General features: G+C 43.3%; 1 protein-coding gene across 1 annotated transcript in view; it reads left to right on the forward strand.

The window, feature by feature from the left end:
- The window catches only part of ZZEF1 (zinc finger ZZ-type and EF-hand domain containing 1), a 1,733,356-nt gene that overhangs the window by 623,795 nt on the left and 1,088,884 nt on the right, over positions 1-20,677 (forward strand). The window contains exon 24 of the mRNA XM_086954803.1: positions 1,823-2,024. Coding sequence (XP_086810929.1) covers positions 1,823-2,024 — 202 coding nt within the window. The remainder of the gene's footprint in view (positions 1-1,822; positions 2,025-20,677) is intronic.

The following is a 20,677-nucleotide window of genomic DNA, read 5'->3' on the forward strand; positions in this document are numbered from 1 at the left end:
AGGAAGAATTAAAAGGATTTAACTAATGAAGATTGAAGAAATTAGATCAGAAAAGTAGGATGAAAGCCAGACAAAAACATCTGAAAGGGAGGGTTACTGGATAAAAGCAAGACCAGATACACCAAAGATGAATTCAAAAATGAAAGTAGGTATACATTAAAGAAATAAAGTAGTTAACAATGAAAGGAATGAATGACAACATGGAAACAAAACCAGGAAAAGATGACTAGAAAAATAAGGAATATGAAAAGGAATGTGATATAAAAAAGATGAAAGGAAAGAACTAAATATAAGGAAAGAAAAAGAAAGTGAGAGAAAAGGAAGCAAAAAAGAAATAAAATATGTGAATGTGAAAAGAAAGAAAAAGGCGAAAGAAAGGGGAAAAAAGTGAGGTGGAAATAGGACATAAGTTGAAGGTTGAAACAAAAAATGTTCAAAGGCAAAAACAAAGACAAAAACAAAACAATTCTGTAAAAAAAAGGATAATGGATGTTAGAAAAAGGAATAAATGAAATATTTTCCATCATAAGAAAAATGCAGATTGAATAAATTAATATGGGGAAATGTGAGGGTAGAAAGATGGAGATGTGTTAAAAGGCAACACAAAATAAAAAATAGTGAGCCACATCGGAAAGAAAGCAGAAGAAGGTCAAAAGGTTGGTAACCGAAAACAGCTTGTTGAGTAAAGGTGAACAAATTCGAATTGGAAATAAAGGCAGGGTGGATTGAGACAATGAAGAAATTGGGTGAGAATGGTGAGTGCACAACTGAGGATGAAAGAAGGAAGAAAATAGTCATGGGAAAAATTGAGCTGGGAGTCCGGAAAGAAACATTTATTGAAGGACAGTGAGTTGTGAGGCAGGAATAGTAATTTGGTGGTGATAAGATGGAAACTAAAAGAGCAAAAGGTAGACAATCAGGCAAGAAACAAATGTGGAGGTAAGTGAAACTGATAAATCAAGGTGTTCGAATAAGAGAGATGGCATTAAAATCAGTGTTTACTTAAGATCTGACTTTTTATATCATGACGGCATACTTATTGACTCATATCATGAGCCACTGATTAGAGGGTTATAAAGAGTCAAGCCCAGTGTACCCATGTTTTTTATGTCCCAAAGAGCCAGTGCTGGAGCAAAATAAGCTATGCACCGGTAAAGGTGGTTCTCCAGCATTGGTAACTCTTACAGATTCTCATGATTCTTTCCCAGACTCCCTGGTCAGTTGTTTACTTTTGGTATTGCTTGTCTGTTTTACATGCTTCAGAATATAAGCAAAATGGGTGCCAGATGGCGTAGTCACTGCTGGAGAGGGAGGTATGGATATAGCTAAGATGAACTAACTTTAGAAAATAATCCTTTTAAACTGCTTATGTTTTGAAGGCATATTACTTGTTTCATTTTCACCCGACAATTCACATCTAAAACAGTTAAAAGTAACAATATTGGAGAACATCTTTTATATATATATGTAACATTCTGTTCACTTTAGAGCTCATAATCATTTTTATGTTACAATGAATTCCCATTAAGTGTTCTTAGACATAAGAGATAGCAATACTCCATAGATGGCTTCCTAAAGTATTTTTCCAAAAAGGATGACATTATAACCAAGATTTTATAGCTCTGATTCAGACTCCACAAAAATATATTTTGTGAGATAGATATATACAGTAAAAATGTTTCCTGTTGTATATTTCCTAGTTGCTTACATTACACATGACCTTTGTTACTGTTTAAAAAGACATCTTCACCCATTTCGATGGCTGTAATTGAGGACTTTTATTTTAACCCAGAATTGTAACTACTGCCTCTTTTCTTGGTAGAAAGTGACCATCAGGGCTGGTCCGCGTCTGCAGTTCCTGTTTCATTCAGATAGCAGCAATAATGAATGGGGCTACAAATTCACAGTTGTTGCTTATGGGCTACCCGATGTTGCACTTACCTGGGGATTAGATCTGCAGCTTCTTCTGGCACGGCTAATGGGGCGCCTGGCTTCCAAGACCTTGGGTTTTAAATCCTCCTGTGGTAAGTGGTTGTCATGGATTACACTAATGTATTTATCCGCGGTAATGTCTGCTTACTTTGGATGTAGGGATTAAAATTTACAAGAAAACTCAGGTTGATTTTTTTTTTTTTTTTTTAAATATTGATTTCAAAGTATTAGCTGCATTACCAGGTAGGTTTTTTACGTTTAAAGTTATGTAATACTTGGTAAATTGTACATAATGGAAATGTCATAATCCTTTTAGGATGTGAAGGGAACAGTCACTTGCTTTGAGGCCAGACATTTGTGAATCTGCTAACATGCCCCAAAGCCCAACATATTTGACACACCCTTAACTGACCAATCACAAGTGAGCTTGGATTGACCCCTGAATAAGCAAAAAGGATTCAGATTGCCAATGAACTGGGGCAGAGTCAAAGATCCCTTGAACTAGACTATTAGGGCTGACAGGAAAGGCACTGGACAAAGTTATTGATGGAGCCAGTTATAGCTACAGTAAATCAGGGTGCTGCAGGGCAGCCTCGAGGAGCATGAGCATATCTGTATATGAATTTCACTGACCGAATCTCATTATGTACCATAGGTCAGAATTCAAGTGCCTTAGGTATGTAATCCCAGTGCTACAGTTGCATCAGTCTTGAAATGTTCAGATTGCGGTGCATTGGAAGAGTTGCATGTGGGATCCTAATTTAGAATAGCAAAGTTGTTACCGATCAGAACAGAGGAATATTGGTTAAGTTGTGTACAGGTCTCAATATTGGAATAGGAAAGGATCATGTAGCTTTGGCTTGAGTTATAGCTGAGAGAAGTGTGTTTGGCTAAACATTGAAATTACTAGTGCATCTCAGCTGTGATCTGTATCCGGAGCTATATGGGTGTAGAATAGCAAGTTCTGAAATATCTGGAGGTGCTGCAGGTCAAGACTGAAGTGAATGGGTTGGGTTTTATGTAGTGTCCTTATTTGTGAATGGTCCGTCAATGAAACGCTTGATCTAGCTAATGATGTCACGTAGAGTCTTCGAACATGGCATAATTTTGCACAGATCTTTTGCAGAGAAAGAGGCACAGATATAATGCACTTACAGAAAACTGTATTCACTGTTCAACAAAACTACAGTAATTGAAGAGTCATTAAAAACGTCCGGAGACTGAATGATAAACCCTCCAGTAACCAGGATCTCATCTACTGTGGCTGAATTTTGCAGACAAGGAGAGGTTATATTGAGTTAGATGTCTGTGTTCAAGCTGACTGGCAGCTTGTCATTGGGATCATCAATTTCTTTCCAACACTGCTAGGCTGGCCCTTGTTGGGAAAATCTAAATTGTAAGTCCCCAAATCTAAAGTTAGGTCCACTAAGAAGCCAGGTGTTATTGAAGATCACGAAATAGGGTTTGTTTGTAATACATTTTCACTGGAGAGAGGAAGCTCCTATTCTCCTTGACTAGAACAATCATTCTCTTCATGCTTGGATAGGGTGGAGGTGTAGCGTGGTGTAGGTGTGTGGGAGAAGGCCGGTGTAGAAGAGAGACCCATCTCCCAGAACTGAGGAAAGTCTTCACTTCTTATAATGTGCAATGTGACTATGAGGAGTTGTGCTGAGGAGAATTGTCCATGTCAGGAGAGGGAAGAGGGTAATAGGATAAGGGCAATGCACAAAGATTATGTGGGTGAGGAGAGGGAAGTAAGGAATGGAAGAGGGGAATTACAGAGAAGCACCTTAGGGATTGGGAATTAAACATTAGAGGATGAAGTATTACGATGAAGCAGTTAACATCTCTTTCCAAATAATCTGTGCAAAATGGGGCAAAGATAGGATGTTGTTCCTAGCACGGTGAAAGGGTGGGAGAGGGACAGGACAGCAAAAGGGATCAAAGTCGAAAAGTCAACAAACGATGGCTGGTTGTGGACCAGAATGAAGACATGAGGGGACTGAGGTGGAATTAAAAAAAGAGAAGGTGCCGGGGCACTGCAAAGTATGCGTAAAGTAATGGGTCACACTGGTATAACCCAGAAGTGTTTTTTTTTCCTAACATGTTGCCGAAAACTAATTTGCCTAGAACAAATTAGTGTGTGATTCTTAAATTGATGTTCATTGCAACCTGAAATAACTTTATTTTGTTAGAATAAAAAATGTGACAAGTTCTTTCCCAAGGCCCCACTTGTGCAATAAATATGTTAAATTCTACGACAAGGAGTGGATTGAGGCATTGCAGAGCCCCAGTGAGATTGCTATAAGGGCTTGGTTTTGCTTGGTGCAGCTACAGATACAATGTACCAGAGGGTCTCAAAAAAGTGCCCATAAATGTAAAGAAACTACCCAAGTCACCCTCACCACTGAATCAATGCAACACAGGAATTTCTCAAAGGATGAGGAAATTACCCATCAGTCACCATTCGGATCCGCCCTTCATCATTTGGGATTTTATCCGAACCACCCGTCTGAGAAAAATCAGTGCCACAAACTGAGGTCAACCCGGTGGTAAGGGGGTCCCTCAGAGGTTAAGGACACTAACAGTGTGGTCTACCACTCGATGATACTGAGTGGACAAAAATATGGGACTGGGGTGTGCAGTGCAGGAAAAAGTGAGTAAGGAAAGAAACCAAGACAAAAGAGTGTGTTAAAATTGGTTTAGAAAAGGCACAAGATAACATTTATTCTATGCGTGCCTCATACACCAAGATTAAAAATATGTGCGACCTTAAGCAGTCTGATTATGTAGACTGCCTGAGGTAGGGATGGTCGACATGTTTCTGCAAAATGGGGACTATTACGTCCTTGCATTCATCAGGGCCAAAAACTAAACAATTAGAGCTACTGCACAGCGTGAAAATAATAATAAGTGAAGTGAAAAAGGTGACACAAGGAAATATAAAACAAGTGCTAACAGTCACCTGAGTAATCCGAGTGCCCTTACAGTCAGTATAGATCACTGTGGAAAGAAAAAAGGGGATAAGGGGTATGGGTAAAGCTATCAAACATTCATAGGCTATGTAGTGAGTCCATAATCTATGGATCAATCTTAAAGTCACACCATAGTAGTTGATCAAAACGCTCTTAAGAATAGAGCCTGATATTTATACAATTGGGAAGAATACTTCATTTACCCAATGTCGTACAGTCCTTACCTTGATCTGTAAGGTGGACTAGCCTCACCCCACCTGGCAGCGGCTCAGGGGAAGATGAAGCACCGCTCTACAAAACATGTAAACCACATGTCAGTTACAGTTTGCACAGAGAATACAGAACACCTCTCTTTACCAATGGCTGGTTGTCAAATGGGACTTGCTTCTCTAATCAAAGGTGCCTTTTACTAAAATAAACGGTGCCTTTCATTAAAATAAACGAAAAAGGTCTCCCCCGCATCCACCGCACTAGTGCCAGTGTGTAATAGCATAGCGGGGAAACGGAGGCGCTGCTTAGCGGAAGACGAAAAGGGCTCGTCTTGCCTGTTGAAGGTGCCTTTCGCTAACATAAACGAGAAAGGTCTCCCCCGCATCCACCGCACTAGTGCCAGCATGTAATAGCGTGGCGGGGAAACGGAGGCGCTGCTTAGCGGGAAAAGAAAAGAAAAGAAAGGGGCTCTTCTTACCTTACCGTCGGTACTCCGGGGCCGGCGTCCTGGCCGACTGGAGAGGTACCAGACGTAAGGCGCGAGACTAGTTATAACGCGCGTTGCCATAGGACACAGGGTCACGTGGGGTGTTTGAACGCGCGATATCATTGGTTGAAGTGATCTAACGAATACAAAATGCGCGCTCATTGGTTAATCGCCCTCAGGACATTGATAGGTCATTGACCGACCATGAGGGAGGAAAAAGTAAACAATAACAAAAACGAGCGCATCCAGGGCCAGATAAAATGAGGAAAAACTCCCAACTGGGTGGCAGTTCATCCCATGCTGCTGAGCACACGGTAGATCTATGCAGGGGGACAGAAGTATGTATCTTACTGCTAGTGTGTTATATCTGTGGCAGAAGAGCCAAACGTGAGGGTGTCGCTTCCAAAGTAATGAACATGCCACTAAGGGTATAGTAAAGAGGGCCAGTGTGAAAATCTATGGAAAGAGACAAAAGTGTATATCCTACTGCTAGATTTGTTATATCAGTGGCAGAAGATCCAACGTAGTAACAGGATGTATAGCGGCCTATGGGTAATAAAAGAGAGACTGCAGTGTGGACCAAGGGATATCATCGTTTAAGCCCTCTTTATGTGTCTTAAGTTTCAGTACCCATCTTTGCTCTTTTTTCATTAGGTATTTAGCCACATCTGCTTTATGAGTGGGAATGAAAGGTTGTTCCAAGACAGTCCACTGAAATTCAGTGGCTAGATGTTTTGCCTCTAAGAAATGAGCAGTTAGTTTTGTGGCTTGTCTGGCGCAACGGATAGTACTCTTATGTTCCGATATCCGTATACGGACCTTACGTGTGGTCATGCCCACATACTTGTGGCCACAAGGGCAGGTAATAAGATAGATCACATGATCACTGTTGCAGTTAGTAAATTTTAACTGTTTCCAGGGTCTAGAAGTGCCAATATCAATCTCCAGTGATTTTGTAGTTTGGGCACAAACCTGACAATTGCCACAAGGGTGGTGTCCCTGAGACCAGAGGGCGAGGAAGAGTAAGTCGTCCAACAAGGCACTAAAGGAAAGCCTCCCCTTTAGCCAGTTCCTACAAGTTCATAGGAACTGTTCTACAAAGGCAGCTTTCAAAAAACATTCTGATGCATTGAGCACGCAGCTGGTTGCCCGTAAATACCCCCCTCGACTTGTGCAAAGGTCCATGAAAAGGGCAATGAACAACAATCGTGAGGCTCTGTTGGAACCTAGGCCCCCCAAGGCTCCTCTGGATCGCCTCTCTTTTGTTCATACTTTTGGGCATCTTTCCAACAGTATTCAGAGCATGGTCAAGAAACATTGGCCAATACTAAATTCGGGACGACTTACTCTTCCTCGCCCTCTGGTCTCATTTAAGAGGGGCCCCAATCTTAGAGACAGACTGGTGCACACCAGACCACGTGAAGACCCTCCAAGAGCCATAGGTTCACTGTGGAATCTCCCTCCTTTTAATGAAAGGCACCGTTTATTTTAGTAAAAGGCACCTTCGATTAGAGAAGCAAGTCCCATTTGACAACCAGCCATTGGTAAAGAGAGGTGTTCTGTATTCTCTGTGCAAACTGTAACTGACATGTGGTTTACATGTTTTGTAGAGCGGTGCTTCATCTTCCCCTGAGCCGCTGCCAGGTGGGGTGAGGCTAGTCCACCTTACAGATCAAGGTAAGGACTGTACGACATTGGGTAAATGAAGAATTCTTCCCAATTGTATAAATATCAGGCTCTATTCTTAAGATCGTTTTGATCAACTACTATGGTGTGACTTTAAGATTGATCCATAGATTATGGACTCACTACATAGCCTATGAATGTTTGATAGCTTTACCCATACCCCTTATCCCCCTTTTTCTTTCCACAGTGATCTATACTGACTGTAAGGGCACTCGGATTACTCAGGTGACTGTTAGCACTTGTTTTATATTTCCTTGTGTCACCTTTTTAACTTCACTTATTATTATTTTCACGCAGTGCAGTAGCTCTAATTGTTTAGTTTTTGGTCCTGATGAATGCAAGGACGTAATAGTCCCCATTTTGCAGAAACATGTCGACCATCCCTACCTCAGGCAGTCTACATAATCAGACTGCTTAAGGCCGCACATATTTTTAATCTTGGTGTATGAGGCACGCATAGAATAAATGTTATCTTGTGCCTTTTCTAAACCAATTTTAACACACTCTTTTGTCTTGGTTTCTTTCCTTACTCACTTTTTCCTGCACTGCACACCCCAGTCCCATATTTTTGTCCACTCAGTATCATCGAGTGGTAGACCACACTGTTAGTGTCCTTAACCTCTGAGGGACCCCCTTACCACCGGGTTGACCTCAGTTTGTGGCACTGATTTTTCTCAGACGGGTGGTTCGGATAAAATCCCAAATGATGAAGGGCGGATCCGAATGGTGACTGATGGGTAATTTCCTCATCCTTTGAGAAATTCCTGTGTTGCATTGATTCAGTGGTGCGGGTGACTTGGATAGTTTCTTTACATTTATGGGCACTTTTTTGAGACCCTCTGGTACATTGTGTTGTTAATAATTTCTTTGGGGATTGTATCCAGAACGTGGTCTATAAACCTCCCCTAGGTCCTCCTCCACCTTAGTGTTTTTGCAGCTACAGATACTACATAGGGCCTACCTCTCCAGGTCAAGTGTGTTCAATATGTGTTGTATCGACTCGGCCAAGTGTCCCAGGGGTTGTGTTGGTGTGGGCACGTTCTATCACACACTTTGGACCTGTCCACATATCCAAAACATTTGGACTGAAATAATTGAGACAACGAGGGAGGTGACCGGCCTACCTGTGCTGCTTGAGGCCAAATGGTTGCTGTTGGGATTGTCGTTGGTAGAGAAATGGCCCAGTCATGTTAATACTTGGCTCAACATGGCTGCAGGTGTGGTGAAATGCAATTTAGCCTGTCTATGGGTTGCAGACAGGCCCCCTGTGACTAGCGACTGGAAGGAGGGCCTGGACTGGGGCCTGCTTGCGGAAAAGGTAACATACCGCTCCCGAGGCTGCCTGCGCATTTTCGAAAAGATATGGGGTCCATGGAAACAATGCAGGGGCACAAATTGCCAAGTAATGGGCGGAGAGGGGGTAATCACTAACACATAGCCGATTGGGGGGTAGAGTTTGCAACAGCTTCAGTGTGTGGGGGACTACTCCAAGGATTTTGGAGTATTCTATTTATGATGTGCAAAGACCCAATGCAAGCAGCCCTTAAAGTGAACATTGCTTTGCTTTTAATAGCTCCAACGCACAATGAATGCGGAAGCTTGCACTTTTGTCATATAGTTACTGCTTATCTATATACCGTGTTAAGTTAGCATGAGCTTATTAAATGATTAAACGCCATTTTACCTTTTGCTGCTTCTGCACACGAAACATAATTATTGCTTTCGCTTTCAGCCTAGAAGAGCGTTGTGATTTATACGAGAATAATATGTTATTGCTCTGATAACATTGCTTAGTATACGGTGTCTGTACAGTGAGTGCTGAAGCCTTGAAGGATAAGTAAACACGATGTTATTGTAAGGTCTGATCTTCGCACTTTCCTAGACATAACATAAATGCAGCTGCTGCCAAATCTGGCTTTAGGCGCGTTTTATATTGCTTTGCAAAGAACACACAAACACACTTGATGGGGTTTTGCATGCAGAGAGCTGGTGGAAGATGATGTGATCCTCTGCCACTGAGCGATTGAGGTATGGGGTCGCCCTGCTAAAGCCCAAAGAGACCTTCTTAGATATAATATAATATGCTAGTTAGGGAGGGTGAGAATTAGGTGTTGTTAACTCCTATTCTTTTCAACATTTTAGCATGTTGTCACCTTTTGCTTTTTATGGACTAATAACTATGCTGATAACTTTGCTCATTATAATATGTTTGCTTGTGTTATCTAAGATACTGCGTTTGAGAACCCTGCATTAGTAAATAAATATTTCAAATATGCACGCGTCCTCATTTACTCCACGTTCTGGTTTGAAATGATAGTATAACGAAAGAGTGTCTATGTGTTCCACGTAACCTGAGGTATTCTAAGTTCATGTTCTGGTTTGTCTAAACATTGGGAGTTTGTTATGACCAATGAGACACTGTAGCTAGCTCGGTAAGGGGATTTTGGGTACTGAGGTGAGTTTTGGGCCATCCTAATTCACTGAGGTTCCAAGTCTCTATGCACAGTTCAATAAGAGAATGGAATCCCTGCTACATGGCACCCAACGTTTCTGGTGGTCTTATATCATGACACTTGAGTAGTATATCATTCATTCCTTAACCCCTTCGCTGTCGTTTCCGGAAAACAGTGGTGTCGGAAAAACCTACCTGTTTGTGAAATAGTTCCTTTTCAAGCTTGATTCTTCCTAAACGGTTTCTTGAATTACTACCCAGTTGTGCTACAAAGTTTACTTTGTCCTTCTATATTTCTGTGCCGTCATGGCTGCCGTGGACATTCTGCAGCATAGTCGCATTGCGGTGCGCAATCATTTGCAGAATTATGAAGTTCCAGTTGATGGCATGGTCATGATAATGGTGATGAGTACGGAGACAGCTTACCCATACGAGATCTTTTATTCGTGGGTGACATTTCCGGCTGTGGGCACGAATTCTGGTGTGTTCCACACTTACACTCCCTTTCCTGTACCGAATGAATATACACCGTACAGGGCACTGGAAGTACCTAATGATGTTTGGCGGCATAGAGTTTGGTTTGGTGGCGCCCTTCCCCATTCTTTGTCCGCTCCGAGGTTAGGTCCTTTGTCCATTCCAGGCGCTAGTTGGCCTGTTTTGGCTGCATTTACGCCTCATCCTCTGCATGGAGTGTGTACCGTGGCAGAGTTGGGAGAAGACTACATGTGGTCTCCATTAGCGTTATTCGAGCTTTGGTGCAGTACATAACCCGCAACCTTCCGGGTGGGCCGCCGGGGGGTGCGGCGCTTGCGGCAGGACAGGGCAGTATGAAGCTCAGTCCCGTGATGGTCACGCTGTGATGGGCAAGCGTCCCCAGGATAAGGATGATTTTCCTTTCTGGCTTGCCGAGAAGATTGACCAGCTGGAAGCTGTATTTCCTAATACGTCTCCTGTTGAAAAACACAGGATTATGACGATTAGTATGCCCAAAGACTTGACCCCTGAACTCGGTGACTGTGAGTCCTGGCGGCGGTCTATGCGAGGTGTTACGGCACTCCGTCAATGGCTGTCCTTCCTACGTTCATTAAACGTGTTCAAGATGACCACGGACGGGAGTCTGGGGTTGAATTGGGTATGCGCCTGTGTGGCTCCTTTGTTGTGGTTTGCGATCTCGTTCTTGCTAATGTCAAGGGGGATGCAGTAAACTTTCAGGTTGCCAATGCTTTGGCGGCGCTTCCCGATGCCGAGAAACCCTGTCAGTTAGCGAGGATTATTGTGGCGGCTTATAAAACCGTGGGTCGCAATAGTAGGGGACTAAAACCTTTTTCGACTAAAGAAAAAACGCAACCCCAAGGGCAGAAGTCTGAAACGGATGTTCAGCCCAAGTCCAAAAAACATAATTGGCCTAAAAAACAGAAACAGGGAAAGCAACAGCAACAGAAACAGGAGTCTCGCCCTGCGTCTCCATTGCCTGCGCCCACAGAACGTGTTTATGACTTGCGCGATCGCGCGATGATTAAATCACCTGATCGATTTCAGGTTTCTGATCAACGCTTTCCTCGTTCCTTTCAGGACTCATCGGCCTCAGCGACCGGTGGAGGAGGAGGCGGAAGGGGTCGGGGTGGCCAGCAAGGACGTGACCAGCCCCGCCCGAAAAAAGGCGCAGGAAAGCTGGACGGCTCTACGCCGAAAAGACCGCAGTTTTAGAAGAAGAGTCGCCGCCTTGACAACGAAATATGCCACAGATAGTGAGAACGCGGCTTCGGAATCTGACATGGGCTCTGACCTTGCTGGACAGCGCGGCGGAGATTACCATAGTGCGGGAGGCCCTGCGTCCACTACAGAAGGTGACAGCGACTGATCGTTATGTTGTGATCGAAACAGCTGATACTAGAGTTGCTCCCCCTGACAGACTTTATGAAATAGTCCTGCTTATTGAAGGTGATATACAACGTACCATAAAAGGGGTATTTTGGGAAAATCTTTCGTCTACAAATGACATTTTGCTTTCGGAGGCTGACTGGCCCCCACCTTTTGTTCTCGCAGCTCCGCGAGGGGAGGAGGTGATCCTCCCCAGTTTCGCGCACACAGTCTTGAAGGAGCATGCGCTGAATTTTGCAGAAGAGTGGGCTAAGGCTCTAGCGCCGGCTCTGTACCGTACACATTGTGGTTGGGATACATTTTCCCCGAGCCACAAAATTCCATTACGGTCTCAACCACAGCCTCAACCGCAATATCCCATACGACGTGAAGCAAAAGCTTCCGTCGCGGCTATCCTTGAACAATTGGAATATCAAGGTGTGATTGAAACGTGTGTCACCTATGAATAACCCTCTTTTTACTGTGACCAAGCCAGACGGTTCATATCGTTTGGTGTTGGATTACCGGCATTTAAACTCGCATTGCTGTGCCTGTGCAGTACAGAATACTCAAGGCTCTGCTTTAGTGGATAGTCTTGAGCGTAAGCGTTTTAAGATCACGCTTGACATTTCCAACGGTTTTTATGCTCATCGATTGGATGGTCTAAGTTCCCAGTGGACCTCCTTTACTTGCGGCGGTTTCCAAAAACAGTTTCGACATTTGCCTATGGGCTATAAGAATAGTCCTGGGATTTTTACTGCCCGCTTTGTCTCTCTTTTAGCGAGAGTAGACCCGGATGCATGCTCGTATGTGGATGACATTTATCTCACAGACGACGAAGTTTGGGAGTATCTGTGTCACGTTGACCGCTTGATCTGTAGCTTTGCAGACATGGGTTACAAATTCAATGTTGCAAAATCACACATCGCAGAATATGCAGTGTTGTTCTTGGGCTACGAGCTCAATGATGAAGGTAGAGGTTTGGCTCCTCACTTCCTGGAGAAATGCGCACAACTGTGCGCTCCGACAACTCTGAAAAAATTAGAGTCATTATTGGGCTTTTTAAATTTCGGGAGAACATACATTCCGGAATATGCCCAGCGTATCAAGCCTTTGTATGTTTTGATACAACCAACTTTTACCAAATCATGCTGGCTGCCTGAGCATTCGGCTATTCTGCAATCTTTGCAAGCTGAACTGCTCGCTTCTAAATTTTTACTGACACGTGACCACCATACCAACCTGGTGATAAGAATCATCCCTGGGACGGTGGGTTTCACGTACCTTACTTTTAATGAAGGCGACACAGTACCTATTGCTTACAAGTCACACTTTTACACTTTGGATGAAATGCGATTTTCCACTGTGGAGAAAGTTTTGACAGCTGTACAGATGGCGATTCTTAAGGAACGTGCTCTGTCACAGGGAAAACGCATCTTGGTTGATACACCGTGTCCTGCCTTGGAGGCAGTTACGAAAGCCAGTGTACCAAATTCGAAAGCTTTGCACCCTCGGTGGATACAATGGGCTGCTTCCTTGACGTCCTCGGATGTCACGTTTATTTTTGACGCCTCGTTACGGTCGCACGCGTGTTTGCAGTATGAATTTGTTCATCCAGCTCCTTTAGCTATGCGGCCTTTGGAGGATTTCCATTGCATCATTTACACTGATGGTTCGGCGCAGGTTGCGCATGGCTCTAAACATGCCTACGTTTCCGCATGCGCCATTGTGGTCGGTGCCATGGTGAACGAGAGTTCAAGTCCAGAGTCGTGCATACGCAGACTCTAGGGGACTGCACTGCACAATTAGCAGAACTTCGGGCTCTTTTGCTTGCATTAGAGTACGCGGATCCTAGTGTGACGACTCTAATTGTGAGTGATTCCTATTACTGTGTCTTAAAATGAGAACTTGTTCTTTTGGATTCAGAATGACTTTCTCGATTCCAAAGGTAGCACAATAAAACATAAAATGATCTGGGTCCGGGTGGCTGAGCTCAAAGAGCGGTTGCCACTTGTGTTTGTAATTCATACTCTTGGCCACCACCATGTTGGAGTTCACGCTGTGGGTAACTCGCTTGCTGATGAAGCGGCGAAATCAGCGGTATCTACATATTTAGTTGCCGCAGTTACACGGTCCAAAAGTAAGATAGATGATGACATCTTGGCGGCGGTGGCTGCCACTGAGAAGAGAGGTAAATATCCTACGGGTTTCCCTTCGAAGTTCACATACCACTTAAGTCCCGATAAGGTTCCTTATGTGAAACTACCTAAAGTCGGGGATCGGTTGATTCCCAACTCTGACTGCAGGAATACATTGATTACAGCGGCACATGAAGGTGTGGCGTCTGCGCATGCGGGCGTCTCGGCCACTGTGTCACAGTTGCAACAACGTTTCTGGTGGCGGGGACTGTACAAACAGACGCGTGACTATGTCCTTCAATGTGACATTTGCCAGCAGATTAAGCCTTCCACTGCAGCGCGTCCGCCACAGACACAGTTGTATATATCTAATAATATCACTAGGATGCGTTTATTTAGATCACTGCGGTCCTTTCTCCTCTGATACTGCGTATAAGTACATCTTAGTAGCAGTTGATTCATGCACACGCTTTGTGTGGGTCTGGCCCCATCGCAGCGCTGATTCACGGACTGTCATAAGAGATTTGCATGTCTTTGTAGGGATTTTTGCCTGTGGTACCTTACATTCGTAACAGGGTCCGGCTTTCGCCTCTAAGGGGTACAAGGATGCAATGATTTCAATGGGGGTCCAAGTCAAGTTTTCGTCTCCATACAGACCTGAGGGTAATAGTGTAGTGGAACGAATGAACCGTGACTTAAAGCAATCATTGACAGCTCGAGTTATAGGCACTGGCAGAAACTGGCTGGCCCATCTCAATGGCGTGCAGCGTGCTCTTAATAATATCCCTAGAAGGTCTCTGGGTGGGCGGCCCCCATACGAGATGCTCTTTGGTATCAAGATGTATGTCCCTGACCATGACAGTCTAGACTTCGTGGCCCAAGCCACGGCCTTTGACGTAGATGAACATTGCAATGTTTTACAGGATTTACAAAAGACGAGAGACAGTTTCGCAAAGGAACACTTGCCCTCCACATCCTATGATGCGTTGCAGATCCCGGTAGATGGCTGGCTACCCCAAGTTGGAGAACTGGTTCGAGAGAAGATCGATAACAAGAAAGAATTTGGTCCTTCATATCGGGCTCCGGTTCCAGTGCTTGGAGTGAAGGGCTCAAGAACAGTCATTTTAGCAACACTTCCAGGTCGTAAGGAAAACAGGTTCATCTCAATTGACAATGTCAAGATACACAGAGTGGCCGATTCTTCTTAGTATGACACCGACGGTCTCCTGTCCTTCGATTGTGAGAAATTCTGTTTTGGCCACTGCTTCTGATCCTGAGCCAGAGGTGGCCATCGAGATGCCTACAATTTCCAGTCCTTTATAAAGTACTTTGCCTGGTACTAACGTTGAACTTGATTACACATACCCAACTGACTTATCTATGCTTGATTTGCAAACACGTTTGGCTACAGAATCCAGGTTTTCTTTTGACACTGTTTCGCATAACACAAAGACTCCCTCACGCCTTTGCAGTCTATGCCAGTTTACATCAAAAACACTTTTTGATTCCCCCGTGGACATATATTGGGCAGGTGCTTTTTTCGATTTACCTTTTTATGTCAATTGGTTTTGTATTTTATTTTTTTCGAATTGTCAATGGACACTATGTCGAGGAGCGAACATGCATTCGTCATCTGAATGGAACATTGGCCCCCCTTTCCTCATTGCATTCCGCACATAGACTGAAGAGAGACTTAACTTTTGTTAATATTACTGCTTGGCCTGTCCTTGATGGGATTGTGTGGGATGCGGTTAAATTTCAAATCCATGGCCCAACTGAGGTTGTTAATATCCCTAATGTGCTCAGAGTGAACATGGGGGATGTGGTGAAACAAAACATATGTTCTGATGATTGGGATATTCAGGCCGTAGAAGCGTTGTTTTCTGATTTGAAATATTATGCTGCTTTTGATCCTGAAGATTTGTACTTTGAATCGGCTAATTATGGTGATTTATTTTCCTTCCAACATTTTGGTAATCATTATTTGCATAAAACAAGTTCCAGACGAAGTTCTGTTAATTATACACAGTGGGAATATTGCCCGGCTCCTTTACATGGCAGTTCGGGTACTTTTTTTTTAAAAAGTACACTTATTTTACCGACTTTAATCAGTCCAATCCCGAGTCCTTTTATTTTAAAATGACGCAGAAGTCCATGTCCAAGGTTCGACTTACCGATACAAAATTGTTGTATTCGAAGTCCTTTCTAGACAAGTTGGCTGTGGAAGGCTACGAGTTGTGGAAGGAAACCATTGACCTTAAATCCGTTTGGGGTTCTAAAAGTTGGCAGGTACAAGGCACTGAGGCTTTGCACCGTGCAGGTCTCATCCCAAATCATATGTTGTTTTTAAATTCTACCATTTTTCAAACCACATGCTTTGGATTGGCTACTTCTAAAAAGTTAAATTCTCCTGCCCTACCTGATTTGGAAGAATATTCTGGTTGGAGTAATACTACTGATTTTTCAATTGGAGAATTACAATTTTTTTTGCAAAATTTGTCTTTTAATATATCCAGTTTGAACCTAAAGGGTTGGCTAGTGTGGCACAGAAGTGCAGATTCCTGGCAACATCGTTTTCTGGGTTTAGCTGACTGCTTTACTCAGGTTAGGCCCGATCCTCGTTTTGAAACTGGCTATTCTGTCAACACTTATTCAGTAGGCAAATTATGTCCCAATTGGCTCAAACATTCTACTTTGGCATCTGTTAGACTGCATCTATCCAGGCTGACAGATGATGTAGATTTGAATGATTTCATAAAAGGCCCGGCTAGTGGTAGATCGAAAAGATGGATATATGCGATTTATAATGAAATCTGGAAGACTTCACAGATTGAGGCAGCAAAACGCCTTAGGGCCATTGATCAGGCTAATTTGGAAAAAGTGCTTGCAGTTGTAGATAATAGCATTAATATGCTTTCTTCCCGCATTTAGATGTTAGATAATATTGTGTCTTCTGTTGTTGATATTGTACAAGATGAATTATCTGTGTTATACCATGGTCAAAATCAATTGCATTCCATTATGCAATTTGCATGGACCCTGCAGACACTTAAGTCTGGAAAAGTGCCTTGGATTCACATGAACGTGTCCTCCCTCTTTGCCCCTTTTAATTTGACTGAAAAGCAACGTTTACTTTCAATGAGGGATGCATCTTTTTCTATGTTACACATTGAGAGGCTGGAGTCCTTACCGTTTTCTGTGGCAGAAACCACTGCTGCAACGTGGCTTCTCCACGGGTTAATCACACTATCATTTGCTCTATTTAAATTTACAAATTGTATGCGATAGGCCGATAAAAACCACTTGGTAGTGCATTTCTGCACGAGGCCTGGTCACTTCAATTTACATACAGATGTCTGAAATATGGGAAGGAGGTTTATCTTAAAGGCGAGGAGTGCACGGAAACACCAGATCACTTATTGATGTGTAGACATATCCAATTACATGGTTCTTGCAACCAGGAACGTCCTCATTTGGCCTGTGTTTTAAAAGGTACACTGGTTCCAGCAATCGTTCCAACTTTCAGATTACTAGCAAACGGTAGTTATTTACTTTTAAATAATGAAGATTGTTGTGGGTTAATCCAAGGCATTGCTTATGTGGTAACTGTATCTGAACGTGTGGTGTGTTGCAAAAACGTTCTGTATCCTCCTCCGCATGGGAATTCAGATGTTTCCATCTGGCTGCGAATTCCAACCTTGACGGCAGAGTTCAATGGAATGAGTAGAATAAGAGCCCCTTTGTCTCAAAAAGAAGTGGCCCTGAGTTCGGCTCGTGAAACATTTGTCCTTCACTTCGCAAACACCCGCACAGAGGTGCAGGCACTTTTGAATACTGACTTACCATTGCATTTCAGTAAGCTGATTCATTCAATCTTTAACGCATCCTCCACTTCTGGCCTCGCACACTTTTTTAAAATAGTTAGCAGTGGTCTGGTGACTTCCTTTGAAAAGATATTTGGAGTCATTCCTGTTTTCTTCCATTTCATATTCTCAAGCTTATTTGGTGGATTTCCTGTTTTGCTGGCGCTGGCTGCAGGCGTTCTGGTTATATTTTGCTTTATTAAAAATGGATGCCCGTCCTGTGTTACACGCCGCGCAGCCCCACCTGGCACTGTTCCGCAACAGGATGCTTGAATACTATGGCTCGCTGCCGCTTGCGACCTTAAGCACGGCATATGGATTATCGTTTCGATTTTCCTATTTCACATGTGTCCAGCCTGTGTTTCATTGCCTGAGCTGCGATTTCGACTGGGCCCTTGATTTGTGTCTCTGCAAGACGGTGTCTCCTGACGTCGATTTTAATCATCTGATGAGTCCCATAGTTACTCACGAGCTGGTTTGCTTTGGCGGAGGGATTATGGCCATAGCAGCGATGCATGGACTAATGGGTCATTGGAACATACTCGCAGCAGCGCAAGATTTCTTGGCACACAGCTTTATTGAAAACCCAACGAGTTGTCCTCTGATGATGCTAGAGGCTCCGGTACTTAAAGAGCACGTATGTTCTTTCCCACTATTGAATTGAATGGCTGAACTGTTTTCGGATGATGACAGTGAGTTCATGCTGGAGGCTGTTGCTGCATATTATGCATATTCAGTCCTGTCCTGAGAGCCTTTCAAGACTATTGATTAATTGCCCCGTCTTTAATTACAATGATTTTTAGAAATTTTTTGAAAATTATGCGTGAATTTTTCGTTACCCAGGCCTATTGGCTTGAGCAGAAATGAAAACTGGGTTGACGAGTTGGATTTTTTCTAAATTGACTTACAAATGCGGTTTTCGTTGAATTTTTATAATTTGACCTGGCTCATTGTTCTTGAACTCTGTCTTCTTGATGTGCCCCGTGCCTTATCTTATCTCATCTTATCCGTGCTCGGATCATGGAGGGATGTCGTATAGTTACTGCTTACCTATATACCGTGTTAAGTTAGCATGAGCTTATTAAATGTTTAAACGCCATTTTAACTTTTGCTGCTTATGCACACGACACATAATTGTTGCTTTAGCTTTCAGCCTAGAAGAGCGTTGTAATTTATATGAGAATATGTTATTGCTCTTATAACATTGCTTAGTATACGGTGTCTGTACAGTGAGTGCTGAAGCCTTGAAGGATAAGTAAACACAATGCTATTGTAAGGTCTGATCTTCGCACTTTCCTAGACATAACATAAATGCAGCTGCTGCCAAATCTGGCTTTAGGCGCGTTTTATATTGCTTTGCAAAGAACACACAAACACACTTGATGGGGCTTCGCATGCAGAGAGCTGGAGGAAGATGATGTGATCCTCTGCCACTGAGAGATTGAGGTATGGGGTCGCCCTGCTAAAGCCCAAAGAGACCTTCTTAGATATTATATAATATGCTAGTTAGGGAGGGTGAGAATTAGGTGTTGTTAACTCCTATTCATTTCAACATTTTAGCATGTTGTCACCTTTTGCTTTTTATGGACTAATAACTATGCTGATAACTTTGCTCATTATAATATGTTTGCTTGTGTTATCTAAGATACTGCGTTTGAGAACCCTGCATTAGTAAATAAATATTTCAAATATGCACGTGTCCTCATTTACTCCACGTTCTGGTTTGAAATGATAGTATAACGAAAGAGTGTCTGTGTTCCACGTAACCGGAGGTATTCTAAGTTCATGTTCTGGTTTGTCTAAACATTGGGAGTTTGTTATGATCAATGAGACACTGTAGCTAGCTCGGTAAGGGGATTTCGGGTACTGAGGTGAGTTTTAGGCCATCCTAATTCACTGAGGTTCCAAGTCTCTATGCACAGTTCAATAAGAGAATGGAATCCCTGCTACACTTTATTTTCATTGCCTAAGTACAGCTCTGTCTCAGGGGTGCTGCGCCGACTCCACCGGCTTCCCGTGGCGCAAAGAGTCCGGTTCAAGGCACTCTGTGTCATCCATAAAGGTTTGACGGGCTCCTGCCCGGCGATCCTCAGAAACCTTGGTTGCCACTTTGTTCCCTCCCATGCTCTGTGGCTCTATCTGATGCGAGTGCCTCGCTTCCGTAGAGCCAGTAGCTCTTCTCTATCCCTGCTCTTTAGCGCTGAGACGTCCTTTTGCTGGGACAGCCATGCGCTTTATAGATCACATAACATGACTTGTGTTCTTAATCAACTGCGTAATAAAAAGAACTGATAAAAAAATTACATTCTGTTGAATGCATCTAACCACAGATTCCTATATTCCCCAAACAGAATGTGTCCGTAAACTCAAAAGCAATACTCGTGAGGACTGGTAAATGGAATCATGTGGCTCTGCACTGACGCTCCACTCCAGAAGAAACAAATGTGCTGTATATAGATGCCACCCAAAAGTGCTGACATAATGTGCTTTCTATCCCCGCTTTCAGATGTGGGAATCCAAAGCTTAATAGTTTGGTTTACGATGAGTATTTTTCTCCAAAAACGTTCTTTAACCAGTGTGGAAGTGATATGTCATCTCCCAAAATGACAGGATTTAAACCTTTCAGGAAGTGTTGCAAACAGATGTCTGTAACAGATACCCACAAGGCATGTCTGTGGTGCCTAGGGTCGGAGCATGACTCCAGGTTCTGCATTGATTGAGCTCATATCTTGAAGGCTATACAGGACAGCGAAGCAAAACTCTAGTGTCCAAGCTTCGGAAAACTCTGTGCCATGACCGTTCAAAATCGAAAAGAAAGCCCTGTTTCTGCTCCTGAAGTCGCTCCTTAGGCAGGTCCTCACGGTCTAAGTCTTCAGGTAAGTCTACAAAGAAGTAAAAGAAACTGACTGGGAATCCACCCCTTGCCGCCACTCTCTTACTTCAGAGAGAGTGCAAAGGCGTAATTGTGTCTCCCAGTATCACTTCTAAATGTCTGAGAAGCTGATCTGGGATTTGGTCCTGATGCACCCGGCAGCCCAGATTTACGGGTCCATCTGAGACGTTGCAGTAACTAA

Source organism: Lissotriton vulgaris, chromosome 2_1 (genome assembly GCF_964263255.1).
Source record: "Lissotriton vulgaris chromosome 2_1, aLisVul1.2, whole genome shotgun sequence".
Taxonomy (NCBI): Eukaryota; Metazoa; Chordata; class Amphibia; order Caudata; family Salamandridae; genus Lissotriton; species Lissotriton vulgaris.